The sequence below is a fragment of the Arachis ipaensis genome, chromosome B01 (genome assembly GCF_000816755.2).
Source record: "Arachis ipaensis cultivar K30076 chromosome B01, Araip1.1, whole genome shotgun sequence".
In the NCBI taxonomy this organism is placed as follows: domain Eukaryota; kingdom Viridiplantae; phylum Streptophyta; class Magnoliopsida; order Fabales; family Fabaceae; genus Arachis; species Arachis ipaensis.
The window spans coordinates 41767412-41791122 of NC_029785.2; the positions used below are offsets into that span (position 1 = coordinate 41767412).

Consider the following 23711-nt stretch of genomic DNA (forward strand, 5'->3'; position numbering starts at 1 on the left):
ATCAACATACACCAATAAGACAGGAACTTCAGTACCAATAAATTTGACAAAAAGACTGTAATCAGAGAGAGTCTGTTGGTACCCACAAGAAATTAAATGTTTGGATAATTTTTTATATCATATTCGACTTGATTGGCACAAACCATACAGTGATTTCAGCAGTTTACAACACTGATTTGGATGATTAGAACAGATTCTAGGAGGCAAGGTCATGTATACATCTTCAGATAAATCTCCGTGCAAAAAAGCATTGTTAACATCTAGTTGATGGACAGGCCACCTCTCCAAGAAATTCATCCTTTCTGTTTGTGTGAATCCTTTTGCTATGAGACGAGCCTTATAGCGTTTCACAGAACCATCAGGACAACGATTGATCAGATACACCCATCTACAATCAATGGGTTTTACACCAGGAGGACAATCCACAACAGACCAAATTTGGTTCAAATCCAGAGCAACAAGTTCAGCTTTCATAGCACTGCGCCAATGAGAATATTTATTGGCGTCTTGAAAAGACTTTGCCTCAATTTCAGAATGCAAGGATAAAATGAATTTCTGATGAGAAGGAAAAAGAGAGGTCAGAGACAGAACAGAAGAAATAGGATACCTACAAGTTGAAGATGCTGAAGTTAGAGTTAGAGTAGTGAGAGAAGAGCTGCAAATGTAATCAACGAGACGATTGGGGGAATGTCTTTGACGGATGGTAGATGAATGGTTGAGGACGGTGTAGCAGAAATTATGTCTAATTGGGAAGTAAGAGAAGAGGTTAAGGATTGTGAAGGAGGGGAAGAGATGAACTGAGGTGTATTAGGTTGATGATGAAGTATGGGTGGGTCAATGGATAATGGTTTAGGCCCAATGGGAAGAGAAATAGGTTATTCGGTTGGTGTTTCATGAAATTATTTTGTTTTGGACATGTGTGAGTTTGGTATATTTAAAACTGATTTAGTACTAGTGGCAAAAGGCATTACCATTTCATAGAAAATAATGTTTATAGACATTTCAAACTTTTTATTTTCCAAAGTGTAAATAATGTACCCTTTAATTCTATTTTTAAAACCAAGAAAAATAGCTTTCTTTGCCCTTGGATCAAATTTAGAACGATTAGTCATGAAAGTTGATATATAGCATAAGGAACCAAAAACCTTTATATCATTATAGTTAGGAAATTTATTAAATAAAATTTCAAAAGGAGTTTTAAAATTATTTATAGAAGAAGGGACTCTGTTAATTAAATAAACTGCATGATTGATAGCATAGGACCAAAATGATAGAGGTAAATTAGATTGGAATATGAGAGCATGAGCCATATTTAAAATATGTTGGTGCTTACATTCCTCTCTCCCATTTTGTTCGGGTGTTTCAACACAACTGCGTTGATGAATTATGCCCTTTGAAGAAAAAAATCATGTAAGAGAAATTCCAGTTCATTGTCGGAACGTATATACTTAACTTTAGAGTTAAATTGCGTTTCGACTAATGCAATAAAATTCTTGACATGATTTTGTACTTCGCTTTTTGATAGCAATAAAATTACCCAAGTGAAACGGCTAAAATCATCAACAATAGCTAAAAAAAATATTTATGATTACGGATTGAATTTTGTCGAAACAGTCCCCATATATCAAAATGCAATAACTCAAATTTATTCCATTTTCGTTTAGGATATATTTTTGGACAAAGATTAAAATTTTTCATAGATAATTTTCCTTTATTTTTATGCTTCATGATGAGCTTTGTGATGTTTGCCATTTTTTTAAGCAAAAGAAACTTTCATTCTCTCTAAGTTTTAATAAAGCTAATGTAATGGGTGTTGAATGAGTGGTGTTTATTGTATGAGTAGGAAATAGATTATTTATTGTGATGAAGGTTTCAAGGACATACAACCCTTCTCTCATGCTACTCAAACCAATCATCTTCAAATTGTTGTCCTATAAAAAACAAGAAGAGCGTGAAAAAGTAAGTTGGCAATTGATCATTGAAGTTATTTTTAAAATAGAAATAATATTAAAATTAAAGTGGGGTAGGTAAAGAACATCATGAAAAAAACTTTAGAACCATTAGGCATATGAATAGTAACTGGATTAATTTTAGAAAAAGATATGAACCAAGATAAATTGGAGGTAATATGATCCGTGACACCAGAATCAATGATCCAAGTGCCTGTAAATTTATTTTGTGAAGTAAAATTAGGGATAAGTATGATTTTGGTCTCCAACGTTGAGGCTGAAAATTTATTTCGTCTTCATCCTTTTTTTCGCTATAAAATGGTCCCAAAGGTTTCAGTTTTTTTTTAAAATCGTCCTTTTTACCAAATTTATTTTTTTATTACTAAATTATCCCTCATTAAAAAATTATAAAATAAAATAAATATAAAATAAATTAAAAAAAAAAGAAGAAACCGCACCGCCGCCCTGCCGCCTGTGATCCCGCCACTGCCTGCCCGCTTCTTCTTCTTCTTCTTCTTCTTCTTCTTCTTCTTCTTCTTCTTCTTCTTCTTCTTCTTCTTCTTCTTTTGCTTTGATTATGTTGTTGATTTTTTATTATTGTTGTTTATGGTTGCTTGATTGATTATATTGTTTCATTATTATTGTTGTTGTTGTTCTGTTTCTGCTCCTGCTTCTTCTGTTTCTACTTGATTCTATTGTTGTTTCATTGGTGATTCATTATTGTTATTGTTGTTGTCCTGATGCTGCTTTGTTTAATTAATAACTGTTGTTGCTTCTGCTGGTGCTTCTACTTGTGCTTTTGCTGGTGCTTTGCATGATTTTGGGGAAGGGATATGGGCATTTTGGTCCAAAAGATGGTTTTAAAACAAACTGAAACCTTATGGACCATTTTGTAGCGAAAAAAAAGCCTGGGGACGAAAAAAATTTTCGGCCTCTTGCTGTCTGAAGATTGAGATTTAGCCTTTTTCAAAAATGCTAGAAGGATGTTGTGTTGGGTTGGAGTGAGGCCCAAAGCCTGCTCTGTGTGTATTCTCTGATGAGGAGTCTTCATGAACAAGGGCATGAGAGGAAACTGGTGGCGTGGGAGAGCCAGGAGGTGGTGTTGGCACAACGATGGCATTAACGGAGGCAGAGGCACGGTCAAGGAATCGTGGTCTCCTTGGGTGACATGGGTGGCCGGGAGGGTAGCCATGTTTGTTGTAACAAACATTCATGGTGTGCCCCCTGACGGAGGATAAATGTCGGTAAAGAATTTTACACAAATAATCACGTTGCAAGTATAGTTCTAAACCAATAATCAATCCTCAGTTAACATTTAATTAGGTTGTCACAAGTACAAACCCCAATAAAAATAAACCGAAGTATTCAAACCTCGGCTCATCTCTCAAGGAATTTCAGGGAAGTGTGTTTATGATTGGTTTTTTGATGTACTTCTTTTTAGGGTTTTGAAATAAGGAATAAGAAATGTAAATAGCGAGAGAGTAAAGAAAACTCAATTGGTAAAAAGATCTTGGCAACGGTTAACGGTTAAGGATCACTATCCTTGTCACTAACCACAATATAATAGTTATAGGGATCAATCTCATTTAGTCATCCTCTAACAATTGAAGGAAAGTCAAATGAGTTTTATCAATCCCAATCCATAAGTCCTAGACACTCACTAATCAAATTAGTGAAAGCTAGTGTCAATGGACATCAATCATCAATCACTTGGACATTACCAACTCAATGTCACCCAAGTTACCAACCCAAGTCAAGAATAGAAAAATCTACTCTATAGCTAAAAGAAACATTTCACCAAACACATAGCATGCAATCAAAGTAAACATCACAAAATGCAAGAAGTAGTAAAGGCTATGACTAACATAAAAAAGAAATCAATAATAGTAACTAAGGCAAATATCAAGAGACATGAAAACATAAAATTGCATTGAAAGAAAATTGAGAGTAACAAAAGGACTCATAAACTAAAATTGCAAAATAAAGAAATTAACAGGAGGAGTTGGTGAACTAAAGTGCTAGAACAAATAAGAGTAAGAGAAAACTAAATTAAAATAAGACTAAAACCTAAACCTAAGGAGAAATTGAAAGAAGAAACCCTAAATCCTAGAGAAAAGAGAGAGATTCTCTATCTAGAATTCTACATCTAAAACCTAAAGTGTGTAAATGAATGGTGAATGTGTACGTCCAGCTCCACTCCCCAGCCTCTTCTCTTCATTTTCAGGCCTGAAACTGGGTCGAAAGCAGCCCAGAAATCATGCCCGGCGTTTTCCCTTTACTAGGGCACGTGCCGCTTGTCACGCGTACGAGTCAGCCACGCGCACACGTCGCTTTGATAATTCACTGGCCACGCATACGCATTAGTCACGCACACACGTCATTTGGACTATGGCTTGGTCACGCGTACGCGTCATCTATGCGTACGCGTCGAGATCAGCTTCTCAAATCTCCAAATTCTTGTGTTCCTTCCACTTTTGCATGCTTTCTTTCCATCCTCTAAGCTATTCCTACCCTATAAACTCTGAAATCACTTAACGAACACATCACGGCATCGAATGGTAATAAGAGAGGATTAAAAAATTAGCGATTTTAAGGCCTAGGAAATATGTTTTCAATCATAGCACAGAATTAGGAAGGAAACTTAAAAACATGAAATTTACATGAATAAGTGTGAGTAAAGTTGATAGAATCTACTCGATTTGATCCAAAATAATTCATAAAATAGTGCTTCATCACCCCCTCTACCACAATAAGAGCAAATCTACGAGGAACTACCACTGCCGTGTCCTGGGTTTGAAGAGGCATACCCACGACCACAGCCAAGAGGAGGACGACGAACTTCTATAGCAACAGCAATGGTTCGTTGATCGTCTAAAAATCGAGATGCGTTTTAAAATTGACGTTCGTGTTGAACGACAAGAGCGAAAACCCTGGTGACAGGCGGAAGAGGATCAAGAAGAAGAACTTGTGATCGAGGGAGTGAGAGTGTGAGACACCGACGGTTAGACCTTGGATCACTAAGAGCAGACAGTGAGAGACCAAAGCACTGAGAGCAGCAGAAATTCTTCTTCGCACTACACCAGAAGCGGCAGATGGCAGCGGCCATATACCAGTTGTTTTCATAAATACCGCTAAAATGCTAGATTGTGACAATCTTGGTGACTTTTCAAATGGGGCTGCTAAATCAAACAATTTGGCTGTGGTTCAAGGGAAAAATGCAAGGCACACAAAGAAATCCCCAATTCGAATTAAAAAAAAAAAGAAACCCTATCCTTCCGTGATTCAAGAAAAACGCAAAACCTCCAAGGGCTCTCTGCTTTTCCGCCGCGCTCAAAATTGTGCCATCCTCATCATAATTCTTGGTCATTGCTCCATCCTATTGCATCGCCTTGCGTGTGAATCCCACTCTTACTGCCTATTCAGTCTGCTACTTCCCACAAATCCCACGAACAAAATCTTTCCTTAATCCACCACCCACGCACCATCCTTCTTTCGTTCTGATATGCTCCATCTTCACTGCTGCTTGCTTTCTTCTTTCCTGGTTTGATCTTCTCTCTGTACTCGCTTTCCATTAATTAATATGTATTAGGGTTATCTATTAGAAATTAGGATGAGCTTTTTAATTTGTTGTAATGGATGAGTTTCTATTTAAGCTCTTTGTCTTGAGTTCCCATCTCATTAGTCAATAGTATTTTCTAATATTTGTCTTTTTTCTCTTTTCTCTATTGATGGTATGGATACTTCTGATTAGTTTTGCAAGCAAGATTGGTGCTATAGTTACCAAGATTTGGACTTCAGAAGTCATCCATGTGATTGCAGCTACTGATAAAAATGGGACATGCTCTAAGACATTAAAAGTTCTTATGGCAATTCTAAATGAAAAATGGGTTCTCAAAATAAATTGTAAGTTATTGTAGTTCTATGTTTTCTTACTTTATTACTTGATTTTATCCGCATATTTGATTCCTGACTATTGAGTTCCTTAGTCATTTAATGACTTCATTATTTGTTTCTTATTCTACAATGATTATGTTCATCTCAGAGTTGGGGGTTAGAAAGAAGAATAGAATTTTTGGGACAATAAGATCAAATTCAATAATATTCTATGTAATGTTTTTACATAAAATATTTATTTTAATTGTGGTAATATTAATTCTTATTGAAATATCAAAAAATGAGATATGAGATATTGATATTCTACTCATGGAATTTCATGAATTATACCACTAGTTATTATGAAACCTTATTATTATTATTTATTTAGATATAAATTGCTTTGATTATTAACGGTATCTTTTATGCTTGTATATATATCCTATACCTTATTAGTAGTTATGCCTTTTAAGTTGTCTATAAATAGTAAATAATTGGCCTTACTATGGTTTGCTTTTGTATTGGTTATGCACTCTATTTATTTTTGCTTATTCATATATTTGTTTCATGTTTATGCTATCTATCTCGTATTTTAGGGGTAAAAACATGCATGAAGAGATGAATCATGTTAGAGAAAAATTACATGAGATCACTCTTGCCAATCAAGGGTGTTAAGGTGGCCCAAAAACTAGTAGATTGAGGGCAATTGCCAATGTATATACCTCACTTCATTACATCATATGTTCATGCAAAGCCATAGCTTGTCTTTTGTTATACAACTTGAAATTTTACAATTTGATATCTTTAATTGTTTTTTTCTTTTTGAGCTAACTCATTTAATTATTTAGCAAATCTCTTACTATAATGAATTCTAATATTCTAATTTTTTAATTATTATGATTGCAGGAATATGACATCCACGAAGGAGGCAGAATTTGGTAATTTTGTAATAAGTAAATGTGTTCTTAATGTGTGATGGTTAGTTTGATGATTATTGCTTGAAATTGGATGAGTTTGTGCTTGAATTTTGTTGAAAACTTATTGATTTATTGGCTTGGTGGTTCAGCTTCATGGAGATAGCCATGAACCGAACTGTTCTGGATATATTTGGGGTTGATTTCAAGTATGAATATTGAGAAATTTGATGTGATTTAGTGGTTGAAAAGTTAAAGTAGTAGTTGAAAAAAATCAGTAACTGAAAAGCTCAAAAACTGATTAAAAATCAAACCGAAAATTTGAAAGAAACTTAAAAGAAGGTTCGGTTTTTATGGTGGAGGTGTGATCACCAAAACAAAGTTTAATTTTGAGAATAAGATTGTATTTTGATAAAATATTGTAGTTAAAAATAGTAGTTTTATAAGTTTATGCATATTTTGCGTAATAAATAAAAGATCAAGGATAAAACAGATATTTTATAAAAGTACAAGGATAATTTTGATAATTATAATGTATGTAAATTATTTTAGTAAATTTTTAAAGTACGTTGGTTCAAGATATATATCTTTCTAAAAGTTCGAAATTAAAATGTTATTCTCAAAATTTTAACAATAAGACTTTTAAAAGTCAGGTTTTTATTATCAAAATAATAAAAATATTACTCTCTTATTATTAATATTAGTCTACTCATAATAATATAATTATTATCCTTTTTTTAAAGATATTATTTAAATTTGAATATTTGTTAATGGAAAGGTGAAACAACAATATTCCCTAAAAGGTTTAAAAAGACAAAGTTAAGTTAAGAATCTTTGATTCTCTTTTCATAAGACACCTAGGGAAAGGTGAGGGAAAAGTGCCAAGATAATTTTTATTGGTGAAATGTAAGAAAATAAAAGAGAATAATAAGAAAGAAAGGAAAAGAAAAGAAAAAAAAAATTAAAGGGGTCTTTGGCATAGGAGAGCAAAGACTAAAAGAATTTAACGAACCTCTACCACAAGAGAGCAGAGAACATAAAAAGAGAAGAATGTATTAACTAAAGAGATATCTGCCACACGTGAAAGCAAATGTAACCCTATTTAGGCCTTAGTGCCAAACATAACGCGGGGATACCCGTATGTGACATTGCTTTTCCAGTCACACATGAGTACCATGGGTACTGCGCTTGTGAGTCAAAGTTTACTTACAGAGATTTATGACGGGCATACATGAGCACAAGAAATGATGCACCTGTAAAACAAAGGTTTCTTATAGAAGTTATGACATAACGTGGTTAGTCTGGGACTAAGCTTTAGAAAAGCCATATTTGACCAAGGTGTTGGATTATTTTGGGAGTGGGTAGAAACTGATAGATGAGCTCATTACATGCAATAGGAATAGACATGCATCATATTTAGTTGCGCATATTTCTGTGTTGCGTATTTCTATGAATCTGTGTGCTTTTGGTTGATTGCTTTTCTATTCTTTGTTTGTTGAAGTTGTATCTATTCTATTGTTTGTTTGCTGTAAAATAAAGAAAAAAATGAACTTAACTGCTATCCCGACCCTACTAAGGACTCCCCAATTCTTACCTCCTCTTTTCACCCTATAGATGGAGATGGGAGAACTTTTCTATGACCTACTAGAAGTTTTTTTGTATGAGGATCTCGACCTCACCCGTATGTATATACTCCATGATCTGTCAAAGAGAAGGACCATATGGTTGCTGTTGTTTTGACGACACCTTATGTAATCACATTTGAAGACCTATAGTGTCTTTCCCTCACTTTTGTGACCTTATATGGGACTAGGCTTATAGAAAGAATTAGGCTAGCCTGTGGGTTATAAACCTCCGCAATATATTTTTATAAAGTGCATTTTAGAATTGCGGTTGTTTCAAACCGGCGTAAATAGTTTAATCCTGTTTTGCGACGGTTATACCAGTAGTTGCTAGAAACCACTGCAAAAACTACTACCCGTACAACAAACCAGGGCAGTTCATTAACCACTAGAATTGGGTTTTGCAGCAGTTTTAGCAAAAAAAATCGCTGCTATCTCGCTGGCCACCATAATTTGAATGGAAGGCATAATGCAAATTTTGCAAGAGTGTGCATAATGCAAATCCGAAAAATGGTACCAAGTTATTGAAGAACCATGTGGATCGATATTGTAAGAGAATAAAAGTGGCCAACTCAAGGCAATCATTAATTGTTGAATCATAAGAAAAACAAGCACAAATGCAACAAGTGAATGAAGATGGCTTTGTGTTTGATCCTTCATACAAAAGAAAGTTATTTGACATTGTATTTTAATTTATGTATGAATTTTAAGTTTTTATCTTAATTTATATATAAATATGTAAAAATTAAAGTGTTATTTTAAGTTTTTAAGGGACGAGGCGAGTACCCCTGAGGGCAATTAGGGTGCAATAGTCTACTACCCGCGGGTAGGGGTGGGGAGCACTACAAGAAAAATACTAAGTATAGAAAAATATAAACCTGATGTGAAATATAAAAAATATAAAAAATAGCGCTACTTTAAACCTAATGTGAAATATCAAAAATATAAATTAAAATTACGGAATGACATGGAATTGAAATATCTGAAACAATGCTAACTACATTACATTCTTAGCAAAGTTTCTTAAAGAAATATATATATCACAGAACTATGTTTACATTAAACCTATTCAAATTCATCATCTTCTTCCTCTAGTTCACCATCCCCCTCTTCCAAGGTAGTTTCCTGGTTATCATCGAACTCGTCTTCGCCTTCTTCGTTGCTATCAACCACATCTTCTTCTTGAAAATCGTCGTCCTCTGGTAGAAGTGCATTAGCATCTATTCCAAGGTCAATATTGTCATCATCCATAACAACGGACCTAAGGATAATTAGCTCACCAGTATCAACCATCATTTTCGAAGGACTTGGGTCATCAATCTGATAAGGTTCCTGACCCTCTGTCCTATCATCAGACTCTATGTGACCCCTTAACTTAGTCTTAACCACAACTACTCAACTAGACTTGCATGAACCTGGATAAGGTAAATGGTATACCTGTCATACATTTTGAGGTAGAATAAAAGGATCATAGTGCCTATATTTCCTTATTACATTAACTTCAGTAATATCGTAGTTCTTGTGCTTTCGTGTTCCTTGTCACGAACTTGGATCATACCATTCACATTTAAACACACACACCTTGTACGTAGTGCGACGAAAATACTCTAATTCAATTATGTTATGCAACACACCAAACCAATCAGAATGACTCCCACCTAAACTCCCACGAACCCAAACTCTGGTGCTATCTGTTTTCTTTCTAATCGACCACTGTAAGGTATGGAACCAATATCTATTAATATTTTATATCGGGTAGCTTATTCATTGGACCCCAACTAAGTTCAACTAGTTCCGAATCTATTGTGTCAGTTAGCTGTACGCTGACATATTCTCTAAACCAACGTAAAAAATTGTTCAAAGAGGTATCAGGATTTGCCTTTTAGAATAACCTATATGATTCATCATATGATAAAGAAGTTTTAATTAGATTAAGAAGTTAGTATCTTACTGATTGTAGTATTTACCAAGACTTAAAAAACTCACACGAGGTAGGATGAAATTTGGTCATAATTAAGCAACACATGCAGATGTGCGACATCGATTTTCTACTACTCTAACCAGTAGTCACTACCCATACCCATTGTAGTGCCTTTCAGCAAAAAAATTGGGTACGTTGTTCCACTTGACAAGGATTTTCCCTTCTTATCATTCTTTGAAACCCTTGTTCTACTTGATTCAACAAGAGACTGAAAATAGAATGAGAAAAATGTGGATGTTTCCTTAGCTAGGAATGCTTCTCAGATATTGCCCTCAATCCGAGCTCCGTTCTTCATGGTGCGCTTAAATCAACCAATCATAATCTCAAATGGGTACATCCATCTAAATTGGACTGGCCCACACAGTATTTCTTCGTATGGTAGGTGGATTGCTAAGTGTTTCATAACGTCAAAAAAGGATGGAGAGAATATCCTCTGTAGCTTACAAAGTATGATAGAAATGTTCTTGTCTATGACTGCCAGATCGTTAATCCTAAATTTCGCAGTGGATAACTCCCTAAAGAACTCACTTATTTCTGTGATAGATTTCCAGATGTTGGTTGGAAGTTCTCTGAACGAGACAGGAAGCAAAGACTCTATGAAGACGTGACAATCATGACTCTTTAACCCAACAAGCCTGCCCAAGTTAGAGGCGTAACCATCAGGAAACCTTAATATTCTGATCCACTTACAAACATTTTATTTCTACTCCTTCGTTAAAGCGAACACCGCCTCCCACTGCCCATTATCAATTCTCTTTAAGTTCAGATCCGGCCGTCTGAAAATGTCCAACAAGTCTAACCTTGCCTTATCGTTGTCCTTTGTCCGCTCATCGTCCATTACTGTGTGCATAATATTATCAAACAAGTTTTTTCAATGTGCATCACAGGAAAACAATGTCGAACCAAGTTGTCTTTCCAATAAGGCAACTCCCAAAATATACTCTGTTTAGTCCAATTATGCTCCCTGTCATATCCTGGAGGTCTCAGATCGGCCCCGTTATCTACAATCCTTAGATTCTACAGATACGTTGCCAAACTTGCCTACCACTCAACCTCGCAGGAGCCTCTTTTTGTTAAATTTTATTCTTTTTGAAGGAGTCCTTATTGCGCTAAAAATGATGATCCATGTCGAGGAATTTTTTATGGAAATTAAACCACGAATTCTTACCGCCATTCGACAACCAAAATGCCTTTGTATCCTCTATATAAATGGGACATGCCATTCTGCCTTGAGTGGACCAACATGACAACATGCCATATGCAGAAAATTCGTTGATGATCCATATCAACGCAGCCCACAGTTGGAAGTTTGTCTTCGTCGAAATAATATACGTTTCTACACCGTAGATCTACAACTCTTTTAACTCATCCACCAAGGGCTGCAAGAAGACATCTATTTTGGCCTTTGAATTGTTGGGACCAGGTATGATGTAAGTTAGGAGCATGTATGAGTCTTTCATGCATATTTTGGGACTCAGGTTACAAGGTGTCACGACTACAGGCCAACAAGAGTAAGCGTTACCGAAATTGGAATTCGGTGCGAACCCATTAGAGCATAAAGCTAGTCTAACTAGGGGTGTTCAAAACCGATCCGGACCGAACTAAACCGAAGAACCGAACCAAAAAAACCGAAAACCGAATTAACCGAAAATCGAAAAAACCGAAAAAATAATGTGTTGCTATTTTTGCGGTTCGGTTCGGTTTTTGGTTCTCACCACCAAAATTCTAACCGAACCGAACCGAACCGGTTCTTCCCAAAACCCTAAAAATTAAAACTACCTACCCCCCGACGGCCAAACCCATGCGCGACAGCGCGAGTCCCTCTCCAAATCCCTCTCTAAATCCCAGATCGGAGCCAGCCTGAGCCAGTGAGCCACCATATCTCGCCGTGCGGCCTGCGCACCCACTCACCCAGCCACGGAGACAGCCTGAGTCAACCACCTCGTTGAGAGTCGAAGCCTTCCTCAGTTCTTTCAAATCCCACCGCCAAACAGAGGAGGACCCCCACCGCCGGTGCACGACCCAGCCTCCACCCAGCAACGTTTCCTGCACCACCTCCGACCTCGCCGCCTCCAGTCCACCCAGCAGCATTTCTGGAGCCCACCCACCCAGCCACCGATTGTTCGACTCAAGTGCATATGGAGCCCAAGCCATCTATTCAGGTAAACTTTGTTGATTTGTTGTTCAGTTTAGGCCTAGGGTTATAACTTGTCAGTTTATCAGTTTATTGTTTATTACTGATTTATTAGTTTATCAGTTTATTGTTTATTGCTGATTTATTGTGTATTGCTGATTTATCAGTCTATTGTTCAATTTATCAGTCTATTGATTTATCAGTTTATCAGTCTATTAATTTATCAGTTTATCAGTTTATTGTTCAGTTTATCAGTTTATCAGTTATTCAGTGCTGGTTCTGTGCTTAATGATTTAAACTTCAGCTGCTTGTTTATTGTTGGTTCTATGCTTGTTTATTGTTGGTTCTGTGCTTGATTATCTGATTTTGTTGAGTTTATTGCTTGTTTACTGCTGCTTAATGATCTAAACTTCAGCTGCTTATTTCTGTGATTGATTTATTGTTAAGATTATCTGGTTTTGTTCAATTTATTGCTTGTTTATTTCTGTCCTTGATTTATTGTATTTGTTTATGTAGTTTGACGTCAGTTCAAGTGAGAATATGGGCGACACTGGATTGCCTCCAGTTCCTATTCCGAATGAATCAACAAGCATCAGATCTCCGACTGCATTGCCTCATGTGCCAACTCCTCAGTGAAACACAAGGAAGCTTGCTAGTAGAGGCCGAGGGAAAAGGCGGGCTGTTGAAGAAGCTCCCGTTGATGACTCTGCTGAAATTGAGACCGACGAAGGTAAGAGAAAACCTTGTAGACCTAGGTCTTGGACATGGGATCACTTTACTAGAGATGAAACTAGTAATCCACAGTATCCTAGAGCTCAATGTAATTGGTGTGGGGCTAGTTATGCTTGTGATACACATAAAAATGGCACTAGTAACATGAAAAATCACTTGTTGTCACAATGCAAAAAATTTCCGAAGGAGGCATTAGATCCTACCCAAAAGATTCTTTGTTTTCAAGATGTGGTAAAAGATGATAGGAAAGGGATAGGTAGTTCACTTTCTGCCGTGTCATTTGATGTTGATTATTGTAGACAAGCGCTTGCTAGAATGATTATTGTGGATGAATTGCCTTTTTCGCATGTTGAAGGGAAGGGTTTTCGTTATTATACAAGTTGTTTGCAACCCAAGTTTCCAATTCCTGGAAGGCTCACAGTTGCTAGGGATTGTTGGAAGCTTTATTTGAATGAAAAAATTAAGATGAAGTCTGTTTTCTCTCAACCAAATCAAAATGTTTGTTTGACAACTGATTGTTGGTCATCTGTGCAAAACTTGAACTATCTTTGCCTTACTGCTCATTACATTGATGCTAATTGGAAATTGTAAAAAAGAATCTTGAATTTTTGTGCTATCAAGAATCACAAGGGGGAAACAATTGGTAGGAAGATTGAGAGACGTTTGTTGAGCTGGGGGATATCCCGGGTTTTTTCTATCACTGTTGATAACGCTAGTTCAAATGATGTTGTACTTTCTTATTTGAAAAACAGAATGGAGGACTGGAAATCACATCCATTAAGGGGAGAGTTTTTACATGTTAGATGTTGTGCTCATATTTTAAATCTTGTTGTGAATGATGGGTTGAGAGAAATGCATGAGTCAATTTTAAAGATTAGAAATGCAGTTCGGCATGTGCGTGCATCACTTGGTCGTAGTGAGAGGTTAAAACTATGATTAAGGAAGCTAGAATTCTGGAAAAAGGCACTATCCATTTAGATGTTCCTACCAGGTGAAACTCTACCTTTTTAATACTTGAAAGTGCTTTGAAGTTTCAAAAGGCATTTAAACGTTTGGGGGAGAGAGATTCTGAATATGCTATGATGGCTGGTGGGATTCCTAGGTCTGAGGATTGGGAGAATGCAAGGCATTTTGTGAAGTTTTTAAAAATATTTTATGAGGTTACTAACAAAGTTTCTGGTTCAACGTTTGTGACATCTTCTCAACACTTTAATGACTTTTGTAAAATATTGTCTACACTTAAGCATTGGATGGGAAGCTTAGATACGGTACTTTCAAGCATGGCTGAGAAAATAAAGTCCAAGTATGATAAGTATTGGGGAAATATAAAGAACACAAACATGATGATTTTCATTGCAGTTGTTCTTGATCCTAGGTATAAGCTTCAATTGATTAAGTGGAGTTTTGAAAAGTTGTATGAAAAAGAAGATGCTGAATTCTTAACGTCAAAGGTGAAGGAGACGCTTTTCAGGGTGTTTGATAGCTACAGGATGTTTGGTGGTAACTATCAAAGGTCTACTCGGCAAGATCTTCCTGAAATTAGCACACAAGAGCTTGAGGCACATGAAACTTCTTTTGCTATGGAATTTGAGAAGGAAATGCAATTCAATGAGAGTGCTAACAAGAATGAGGTGGAGTTATATCTTATGGAGGCATTAGAGAAGAGTGGCGTGCAATTCGACATTCTAAATTGGTGGAAAGTGAATTCCACTAAATTTCCAATCCTTGGGCATATTGCAAGAGACGTCTTAGCCATGCCAGTTTCCACAGTTGCTTCAGAATCGGCATTTAGTACTGGAGGAAGGGTGTTGAATAATTATAGGAGTTCTCTAACTTCGATGACAGCTGAAGCGTTAATTTGTACCCAAAATTGGCTCCGAAACTCTCCAAAACTTGTCCTTGAGGAACTCATCGAGGAATTGGAGAAGTTGTGTTGTTGTTGTTGTTGTTGTTGTTGTTGTTGGTATTGTTGTTGTTGTTGTTGTTGTTGTTGTTGTTGTTGTTGTTATATATTTTGTAGAAGTTGCACCCACTCGTGATCCCAATGAAGAAGATTCTGGTGTTGAGTCTGATTAAAGTACATCTTGTTAAGTTGTTATGGTAGGAATTGTTTTCCTTATATTATTATTATTATTATTGTTGTTGTTGTTGTTGTTGTTGTTGTTGTTGTTATTGTTGTTGTTGTTGTTGTTGTTGTTGTTGTTGTTGTTGTTGTTGTTGTTGTTCTTATTATGTAACTGTTTTTTTTTATTTCAGGTTGGTTTGCATTATGAAGTTTAGCTATTTTGTTGGAGAAGACACCATAACTTTGCTATCAGTTTATGACAATTTATTTTTATTTTCAGTTGTGTTGACTGTTGAACTATTAAACTTCTTTAATTGTCGTATTTGAATTCTGTTGTTGTTATATTTCATTAGATCAAGACTTTGTTAGCTATTGTGTATTTCGGTTTGTTGATTTCAATGTTATGACTTTGCATAATAGTATGGTAGAAAATTTTTTTATTTGATTGAAAAAACTGAACAAACCGAACCAAACCAAACCGATTTTAACTGGTTTGGTTTGGTTCGGATGACCTTGAAAAAAACCGAACCAAACCAAACCGCAGCTTAATTAAACGATCGGATCGGATGGCTTTTCCTTCAAAAACCGAACCAAACCGCACCGCGAACACCCCTAAGTCTAATATTTCTGGGCTCACTCACAAATGTAGGATGGACCTAATCAAAATACTTCCAAGCTTCTTCGTGTGACGGATGCATAATGATTCCATCATCTCTCTTGTTATTACTATGTCAGGTCATATGGGGGCCGAACTCATCAATGCATACAATCATTTTAGCCTAGGGATTAAGGGCAAATACTACATCCATTTCATTGGAATTCTCTTTAATCGCCGTTTACCAATCTATTCTCTTTAAATTTGGAACCTCGGTGATCTACAAAATCTACATTAGTTAGGTCTGCAAAATCTATTCTCGTACAAAGCTTTCACAGCAAATTCTAATAGATGATAAAATCTATTCGCCTCTGGATTAGGCTCTTCTTCAGCCTCTTCCAATTCCGTAACAGCTATTGCATCATACACCATCTCATTGTATTTCTCTTGGTCAGCCTCTCAAGTCATTTCATCCATGCTTAGGTCTCTCACCACCCAAACCCTCGTTGATCAACCATCGGACCTATTCAAATTCAATCCAAACCGGTTAATTTCCTACTCGTCTTCTTCTCCGTGTTCCATCTACATCTAATACCCATCCTTGAACCCGTTATAGTATAGGTGAAGAGTTATATTTGCAGATCCTAATCACTTAGTCAGTGTCACTTTTGACACGGACATCTCGATACCCCTTCAGACCTAAACAGTTCCATGCTGAAGATATGCGCGACAAATACGTCAACCCCTCAAGAATTTCAGGTTTTAAACTCCCCGGGCCACCGTTATCCCTCTCACACATCCATATACGATGACTTGGAATCATCTTGAAGCACATACCATAGAATTTAATGAACAACACAGATTATTAATATTTTTAGAAAATTCGGCAGAGTATACGCTATAATTAGAATCTCCCGCTAAATACATTATCATTTTCTGACAAATGAAACATGTTTTAAACAAATTAAACAATAATTCGACAGAACTTCTCCTTAATGTAGAGACATCCATCAAATAAATATAACAATTTTCACGTAAGAAACAACTGCAGGCATAAATTATAACATACACCGATTCAATAAAACATAAAATCCTAACCGTTCTAGTACGTAACCCCTTATAACTCCACAATTTTCCAGCAAACAATGGTTTTGATAAGGCGCCGCTACACGACCTTCTCCCACTTCCATCCTAAAACTCTATCATAGAAAAAGTAAGTCCAACATAAAATTTAAATAATTTATTATATTCTGAGATAGAAAACCAACCTGGAATGTTACTACACACAAAAAAAAAGCAAATGCCAACTGATCTCAGAGAAAATAGCATTTTCCTCATAAAAAGGAAAATGTATTAAATTCACAAGCTGAAATAAATATGTAAACTAAACCCTAACAAAATGTTAAAGTCACAAATTAATATGTAAAAATAAAATAACTAACCAACAATAAATCCGATTATAGTGGCTGCAGGATTTCTTTAATGTGGTGGTGACAGAGGTAGCAATGACGGCGACATGAATGGCAACCATGGCGAAGGATAAAGTGGGGACAGCAACAGCAGGAAAGTTGAAGATGACGTGCAACGGCAACGACAACAACGATGGGGTTCCAACGAGTTTCCGACAGTGGCGATGGTGACCTCTCGATGGCAACGGAGAGAGAACATGAGAAGAGAGAGAGGAAGAGGGAGAGAGAGAAAGGGAGGGAGAGAGAGAGAGAGAGAGAGAGAGAGAGAGAAAGAGAGAGAGTGTGAGAGAGAGAGAGAGCATTCAGAAAAGTGAAGGGGAAGGGTTCTATGTTTGAATTTTAACCCACACTACCATAGATTTATCGTCAGATTTTTTCGATGGTAAATCACCAAAACGATGCATTTCAATAAACCGTTATACCGACAAAAAATCCGACGGTAACATTGGCGTTGTTGAGTTCTATTTTGACGCCAACAATTACCGTTGATTTTAGCGACGAAAAATCTTTTCCAATGATAACCTTTTATGGCGACGAATTTCTCTTCTTTTGCGTTGAAAAATCCAATGGTAATTCTGATGGTACTCAGCATTTTTCTTGTAGTAGTGGGTAGTGAAGAAGTGAGAGGAGGGCAGGGCAGGGCCAGTTAGGGAAAAAACCCGCCCCTACCCGCCCCACTGCCAACCCTACCTCTTGACTATAATAAGACTCATCCACAGTAAAGTTGTAAGCTTCATAAGGTCATTTATGGCTTGAAACAACAACATGCTTAGTATCAAACCTTGGCTAACACTTTAAAAAATTTTGTTTTAAGAATAGAAAACCTCTGAAATTGGATTATTTGTCAAAAAGACTTCTAGTTATATTACTTTTATGCATATTTACATGGATGACATAGTCATCACAGGGTCAAGTCTGAATGAGATTGAGGCCATTATTTAAAAACTTTAAACTCAATTTTTTCTCTAAAAGATCTTGGAAGATTTCATTATTTTCTTAGTTTGGAAGTTGATTTTGTGCAATGTGACAGGCTACTACTAACACAAACTAAATATACAGGAGGCTGATTAGCTAGAGCATGAATGGAAGGATAAAAACTCATGCCTACACCAATGGTGTCAACTCTAAAACTTTTTAGGCATGGGTTAGAATCTTTTGAGAATCCTAAGAAGTATCTATTAGTATTGGGAGCCTTACAATACTTGACAATTACCAAACTAGACATAGCTTAATCACTAAAAAAACTATCTCAGTTTATGCATGATCTGAAATTAGAAACTAGAAGGCAGCTAAAAGGTCTTTGAGCTACTTTCAAGGTATAGCACAAAAAGAATGTTGTTTACCAAACACACTGATTATAGGTTATTGTCTTTTGCAAATGCTGATTGGGCTTTGGATGTGGTTGATCTCAAGTGTATCTCTGGCTACTTGGTTTACATGGATAGCAATCTGATTTCCTATAAATGTAGTAAATAATCTAAGATAAGTAGATCAATTATGAAAGTAGAACATCAAGCGCTAGCGTCTGCCTAAACTGACGTTAAGTCCATTCAGTAGCTTCTAAAGGAACTATAAGTGCCTTAAGTCATTCCACCAACCATATATTGCAGCAATTAAAGTGCTTGCCTTCAAGCGTCAGCTGCTGCAAACATCTTGAATTGAATATCTTTTGAATAAGAGATCTTAAAAGAAGAAATTAATTATAACAAATATACCAGCTCAGCATCCAGTAGTAGATATATTAAGTAAGCCTCTGTCAATATCTTTGCTCGAATAGTTTAAGTCAAGATTCAGATTGTGTGAAAAGACCAAACTGAGTTTGAGAGGGCTGTTAAGGCATAAGAGTATCACTAGGATTAGCCTAGCTGGTATTGATTGTTAGTTATAAAAGTCAGAGTTAATATTTGGCAAATAGAGAAAATATCTAGTTAGTTAGCTCTCTGACTTGTCTTTTTCTGTGTATGTGTATGTGTATATGTCTATGTGTATATTTTCTTTTTGTATTTTATTTTTTCTACTACCTTCAAATCTTACTTCTTCTTTCTCAAGAAACCTATACAAAAGTAAAAAAAATAGTTTCACATGACTACTTTTGCAAATGAAATTTTAAGAAAAGAAAAACTATCCTTCAAAACTTTTGTTTTATATATAAAGCATAACAAAGCTTAATTTGATGAATTCAGATTCTAATATAATTTGATGATTTATTCATAGTTGTTGTTCAGAATTTTTTTCACTCTTTCGAGTTTAGGAGTTACTTAAATAAAATTGTAGAGAAAAGGTTGAAGACACAATGTTGTCGCCATCCTCCTATTCTGAGTTCTTAGTGTCCCAAGTTTGTCATTCCCAATGGTGAGAGGTGTTCTTACAAGGACATCGATGCTCAAGTTAACATGGGTCACAAGAGAAACTAAGTTAGAGATCATTCCTTAGTACATGTATTTGAAATAGTACAGTGCATATGACTAAGTTTAGTTGATTCTAGAATAGTGAGAGTTGCCTTTTTTTATGAGTTACCCTTTACTTGAAATACTCTTTTCATGAGGTATCTTTTTATGAGATGCTCTCCTTTTATCACTACAAAAAATTCTGATTAAAACGGCGGTTTTTTTAGGTAATTGCGGAAGTTTGAACCACCATTATTACCAAGAACAAAAGTTTTAGAAAGCGACGTAATTTTGGGCGCCATTCTGGTTACTACAGCGGTTTTCAGAAAACCGCCACAATTTCCTGGGTTAAAACGGTGGTTTTTGGATAAGTTAACACGGCAGTTTTTGGTTGGTTAAAACGGCGGTTCAAATCGCCGTTATTTCCAGGGTGAAAATAGCATTTTTGATTGGTTAAAATGGCGGTTCAAACCGCCATTATTTCCAAGTTAAAAATGACATTTTTGATTGGTTAAAACGGCATTTATAAACTGCCATTTTTACACTGACTGAGTGGCATTTTAGTCGGTTAAAACGGCGTTTGAAACCGCCATTTTTACCAGGTTAAAATAGCTTTTTAATTGGTTAAAATGGCATTTTTGAACCGCTATTTTTACCCTGATATTGACATTTTTATTGACTAAAACAGAATTTGAAACCACTTTTTTTACTGGGTTAAAATGTCATTTCATATTGTTTAAATTGGCAGTTACAAACCGCCATTTTTACCAGATAAAAGTAACATTTTTTAATCGTTTAAAAAGACAATTTGAACCATTATTTTTATCGCGTTAAACATAATTTTTTTATTAAAATTTTTCAATAATAAAAAATCAATACTCATGAACAAAATATTATATAACTCAAAAACAAAGTATTACATAATATATGATTTTTTAGTATTGAAAATCAAAAGTAATAACCCCTATACAAATAAAGTATCTAACATAACATAATTTTTTAATTATAAATCTCTTTAACATGTAACTCTTAATACATAAAATTTCTATCAAAAAAGATTACACTGCTCTGTTACTTGCTCCATAGTACCTCTGGTTCCATATTTCTGCTTCCACACTATATGACCTGTAAAGTACCTCTGGTGCAACATAATATGCACTCCCAGAAATGTCATTTAGTCGTTCGTCTGTAGTCAATACACATTAATGAAAAATTAAGAAAGACCAATTTCAAATCTTGAGGGGTACCCTCAATCTAAAGTACTTTACACATGCTAAGCATACACTTTACAATAAGTTCATGTCGTATCTCCATTGGATTATGGTTTGTTCTTTTATCATTATTCCTGCTTCCCCAACCTTAGAAGTCATGTAAGAAAATCTAGGATTTTTATTATTTAAAAATTCATTCATGTCATTTTGTTTTTCTTCAAAGACATTGTGTTTCTCTATTTTTGTTTAGTCTCTACAACTAAACGCGGTTGCTTAACAAGTAGCACAACTAGTCAACTAATATATCTTCCCAACATACAATTAGGCATCTAAGCATAAATTGTTGCTCTCAAGATTTTTGACATATGCATGGATTGTAATTTTTAGAAGCAATGAATAGTGCAAATGTAAGCATCAATGAATAGTGCATTTAGTAGCAAGTTGCTTATCTAATATAATAATGGAATAAGAGATTGCTTTGCAAGTAAAAGGAAGAAAAAGAATTGAGAATCATTATAATTGTCACCTGTCCGGATGAAATCCGATAAACTGAAATTGATAAGCTTCATATCAGCATCTTCACTTTTTGAAGTTAAGAGGAAATTCTGTAACATCAATCCCATAGAAATAATCAACAACCATATTCACATTCTTATTTTAACTACAAAAATATACTAAACTAAAAAAATTAATAATAAAAAATTCCTATTATTAGAGTTAGATACTATACAATTTCAATGAACATATAGAATGAGAGAAAAATAGAGTGGTGGAGTTTACCATAGCTTTGTTGAACACCTCATTGAACCTTTGATCTATGCCTGGATACTCAAAGGCATGCATGCCATAAACCCTGTTGAACCTTTGCTTGCACGGTGCCAGTTTCCATCAGCACCAATGTAAGTCAGAGCAGTTCTCTTATCAACAAGATTGAAAGGTAAAAAGTAAACCTTTCTGATTCCAGCCCTTGCCTACAGCACAAGGCATATACATGTTCAATTTTTGGTGCAATTTTCGAATAATGAAATCAAGGACAAAAATTAAGGACACTAAGCTTTATGAAAGAAGTTAAACCTCTTTAGGATCTGCAAGCATTCCAACAATAGCAGCATCAATGGCATCCTGGTTTTCAGTCTTGGAAGCTCTTGCGGCGAGAAGGATCACATGATCCTTGTTCACTCCTTTAGTAAAGACCTCAATCAAGTTCTTGTCAACACTAAGCTTGTTAAGTGTGAGTGTTCCTGTCTTGTCACTGTAAAGCACATCCATTCCAGCAAAACAATCATCAATTCAGTATAAAAAACAACAAATGCAGGATTGAGTTGACACTCACCACTGATACAGATGATTCATCCACACCCTTTCCTTTCAGCTCTTCTGCTCTCTCAATGAAGCCAGGCACATGCTTCAAGCTGTTGCAGAATGGAAGAAACTCATATCTCAATATCAGAAAAATAAGCCAAAAAATGTTCAATGTTCATTACTTTTATAATTTGAATAAGTTTGGTATGATTAAAAAGTGACCAGACTCTATAAGTAGGTACTGCATCAACATACATATTGGAGTTGCAGAGAAATGTGCAGATTATGAACGGTTTTGAAAAATACAGACCCATTACTTCTCATAATAATTAATAGTTAGTAATTGGTATAATTTTCAAAACAAACAAAAATGCATGTTATTAGTAGCAACAAGAAATAAATCGAAGATGCAAAAAAGAAAAAGAATAATCACTACTCTGTCCCACATTTTAAGAGACATGACAAAGAAACTACGTCCTAGTTGATAAAATGAATAATTAAACTTCCTATTAATCTATGAAAGTTGCAATTTTTTATAATGAGAGGGGAAATTAAAGGGGAGTTACCAACAATAAAGAAGCAAGCTTTCCAACCACCACTTTTAGATCTAAGAGCAGGTTTTCCTTTAATATTCACTGTTCCATCTTGTGTGTACTCCTCACTCCCAACACTTCCTTTTAGCTCTTCTGCTCTCAGACTATGGCTTGTTATCGTTGTCCAAGAAGGCCAAGGTGCCGTCTGGGATGACATCTCCAACTACAATCGGAGCCATTTGAGGAACAGAGGATGATCACATTTTTGTTTTGTGAATTTTTAAACAGCTAAATACCCACTACAAATATAATATAATAATATAACACTATTAAATATACGGCAAACCAAAGCTATCCAATAATTCAACATCTTAATCTTATGAACATAAACAAGCACTAGACCCATGTTAACTCTAACACATGCATTTTGGTGCAACTTAACACAAGAAAGAAAAAGAATAAGAAAAAAAATCCAGCATGTACTAAGTTGAGTAGCATGCGAAAAACACAACAGACAAAGATCAAATACCAAATAGATAAGCATGCATGTCTATTCTCTAGCTCAAAGAGGGTAGGTACAAAAAAAGGAGCTTATAATCTTATTATTAAATAATAAAAATAAATAAATGATAATAACATATATTGATCTAATAACATGAGACCCACCCATTATGCTATAATACAGAAACACAGTTTTAGACTTTAAGGGAAATTCCTCTAACTTGTTCAACCAAACAGGGCCAAATATTATATTTATATTAAAGAGAATTTATTTTTAAGGGAAATAAAAGGGGGATTTTATTCTAATGTAGTATGAATAACTTTTAAATATATAAAAAGTTGTGCTCAATTAATTAATCACAAGTTGCAGCAGGCTCCTTGAGATGTGAAATATTATATCACACGAGATACATGCGACCTGTTCAAGGAAAAAAATAATAAAG

At 35.4% G+C, this 23711-nt stretch overlaps 2 protein-coding genes across 3 annotated transcripts; one reads left to right on the forward strand and one right to left on the reverse strand.

Annotated features, from left to right (window-relative positions):
- On the forward strand, positions 13350–15062 carry LOC107606065 (zinc finger BED domain-containing protein RICESLEEPER 2-like). Its single transcript, XM_021109239.1, has 4 exons — positions 13350–13792; positions 13958–14128; positions 14227–14989; positions 15051–15062. Exons 1-4 carry the CDS (start codon positions 13350–13352, stop codon positions 15060–15062), a joined length of 1389 nt encoding a protein of 462 aa, XP_020964898.1.
- LOC107629531 (plasma membrane ATPase-like) lies at positions 20704–23422 on the reverse strand. Of its 2 annotated transcripts, XM_021120599.1 has the most exons (5): positions 22801–23422; positions 22266–22344; positions 22007–22184; positions 21713–21903; positions 20704–20907 (listed from the first exon to the last, which is right to left on the reverse strand). In XM_021120599.1, the coding sequence occupies exons 2-4, from the start codon at positions 22283–22285 to the stop codon at positions 21748–21750; spliced, it is 354 nt and encodes a 117-aa protein (XP_020976258.1). In that variant the 5' UTR covers positions 22286–22344; positions 22801–23422; the 3' UTR covers positions 20704–20907; positions 21713–21747. The 2 variants fall into 2 exon arrangements, 1 of the variants encoding a protein (XP_020976258.1); XR_002360565.1 differs by lacking the exons at positions 21713–21903; positions 22007–22184; positions 22266–22344; positions 22801–23422 and adding an exon at positions 21459–21540.

Excerpts from the sequence above, each read along its gene's own strand:
- LOC107606065 (XM_021109239.1), top strand. The coding sequence starts at position 13,350 with ATGAAAAATCACTTGTTGTCACAATGCAAAAAATTTCCGAAGGAGGCA. Across the intron at positions 13,793-13,957 it reads ATTGATGCTAATTGGAAATT|AATGGAGGACTGGAAATCAC; the intron begins GTAAAAAAGAAT and ends TTTGAAAAACAG. Across the intron at positions 14,129-14,226 it reads TCACTTGGTCGTAGTGAGAG|TGCTTTGAAGTTTCAAAAGG; the intron begins GTTAAAACTATG and ends AATACTTGAAAG.
- LOC107629531 (XM_021120599.1), bottom strand. The coding sequence starts at position 22,285 with ATGAATCATCTGTATCAGTG. Across the intron at positions 22,185-22,265 it reads ATGAATCATCTGTATCAGTG|TGACAAGACAGGAACACTCA; the intron begins GTGAGTGTCAAC and ends TGTGCTTTACAG. Across the intron at positions 21,904-22,006 it reads TGCTTGCAGATCCTAAAGAG|GCAAGGGCTGGAATCAGAAA; the intron begins GTTTAACTTCTT and ends CTTGTGCTGTAG.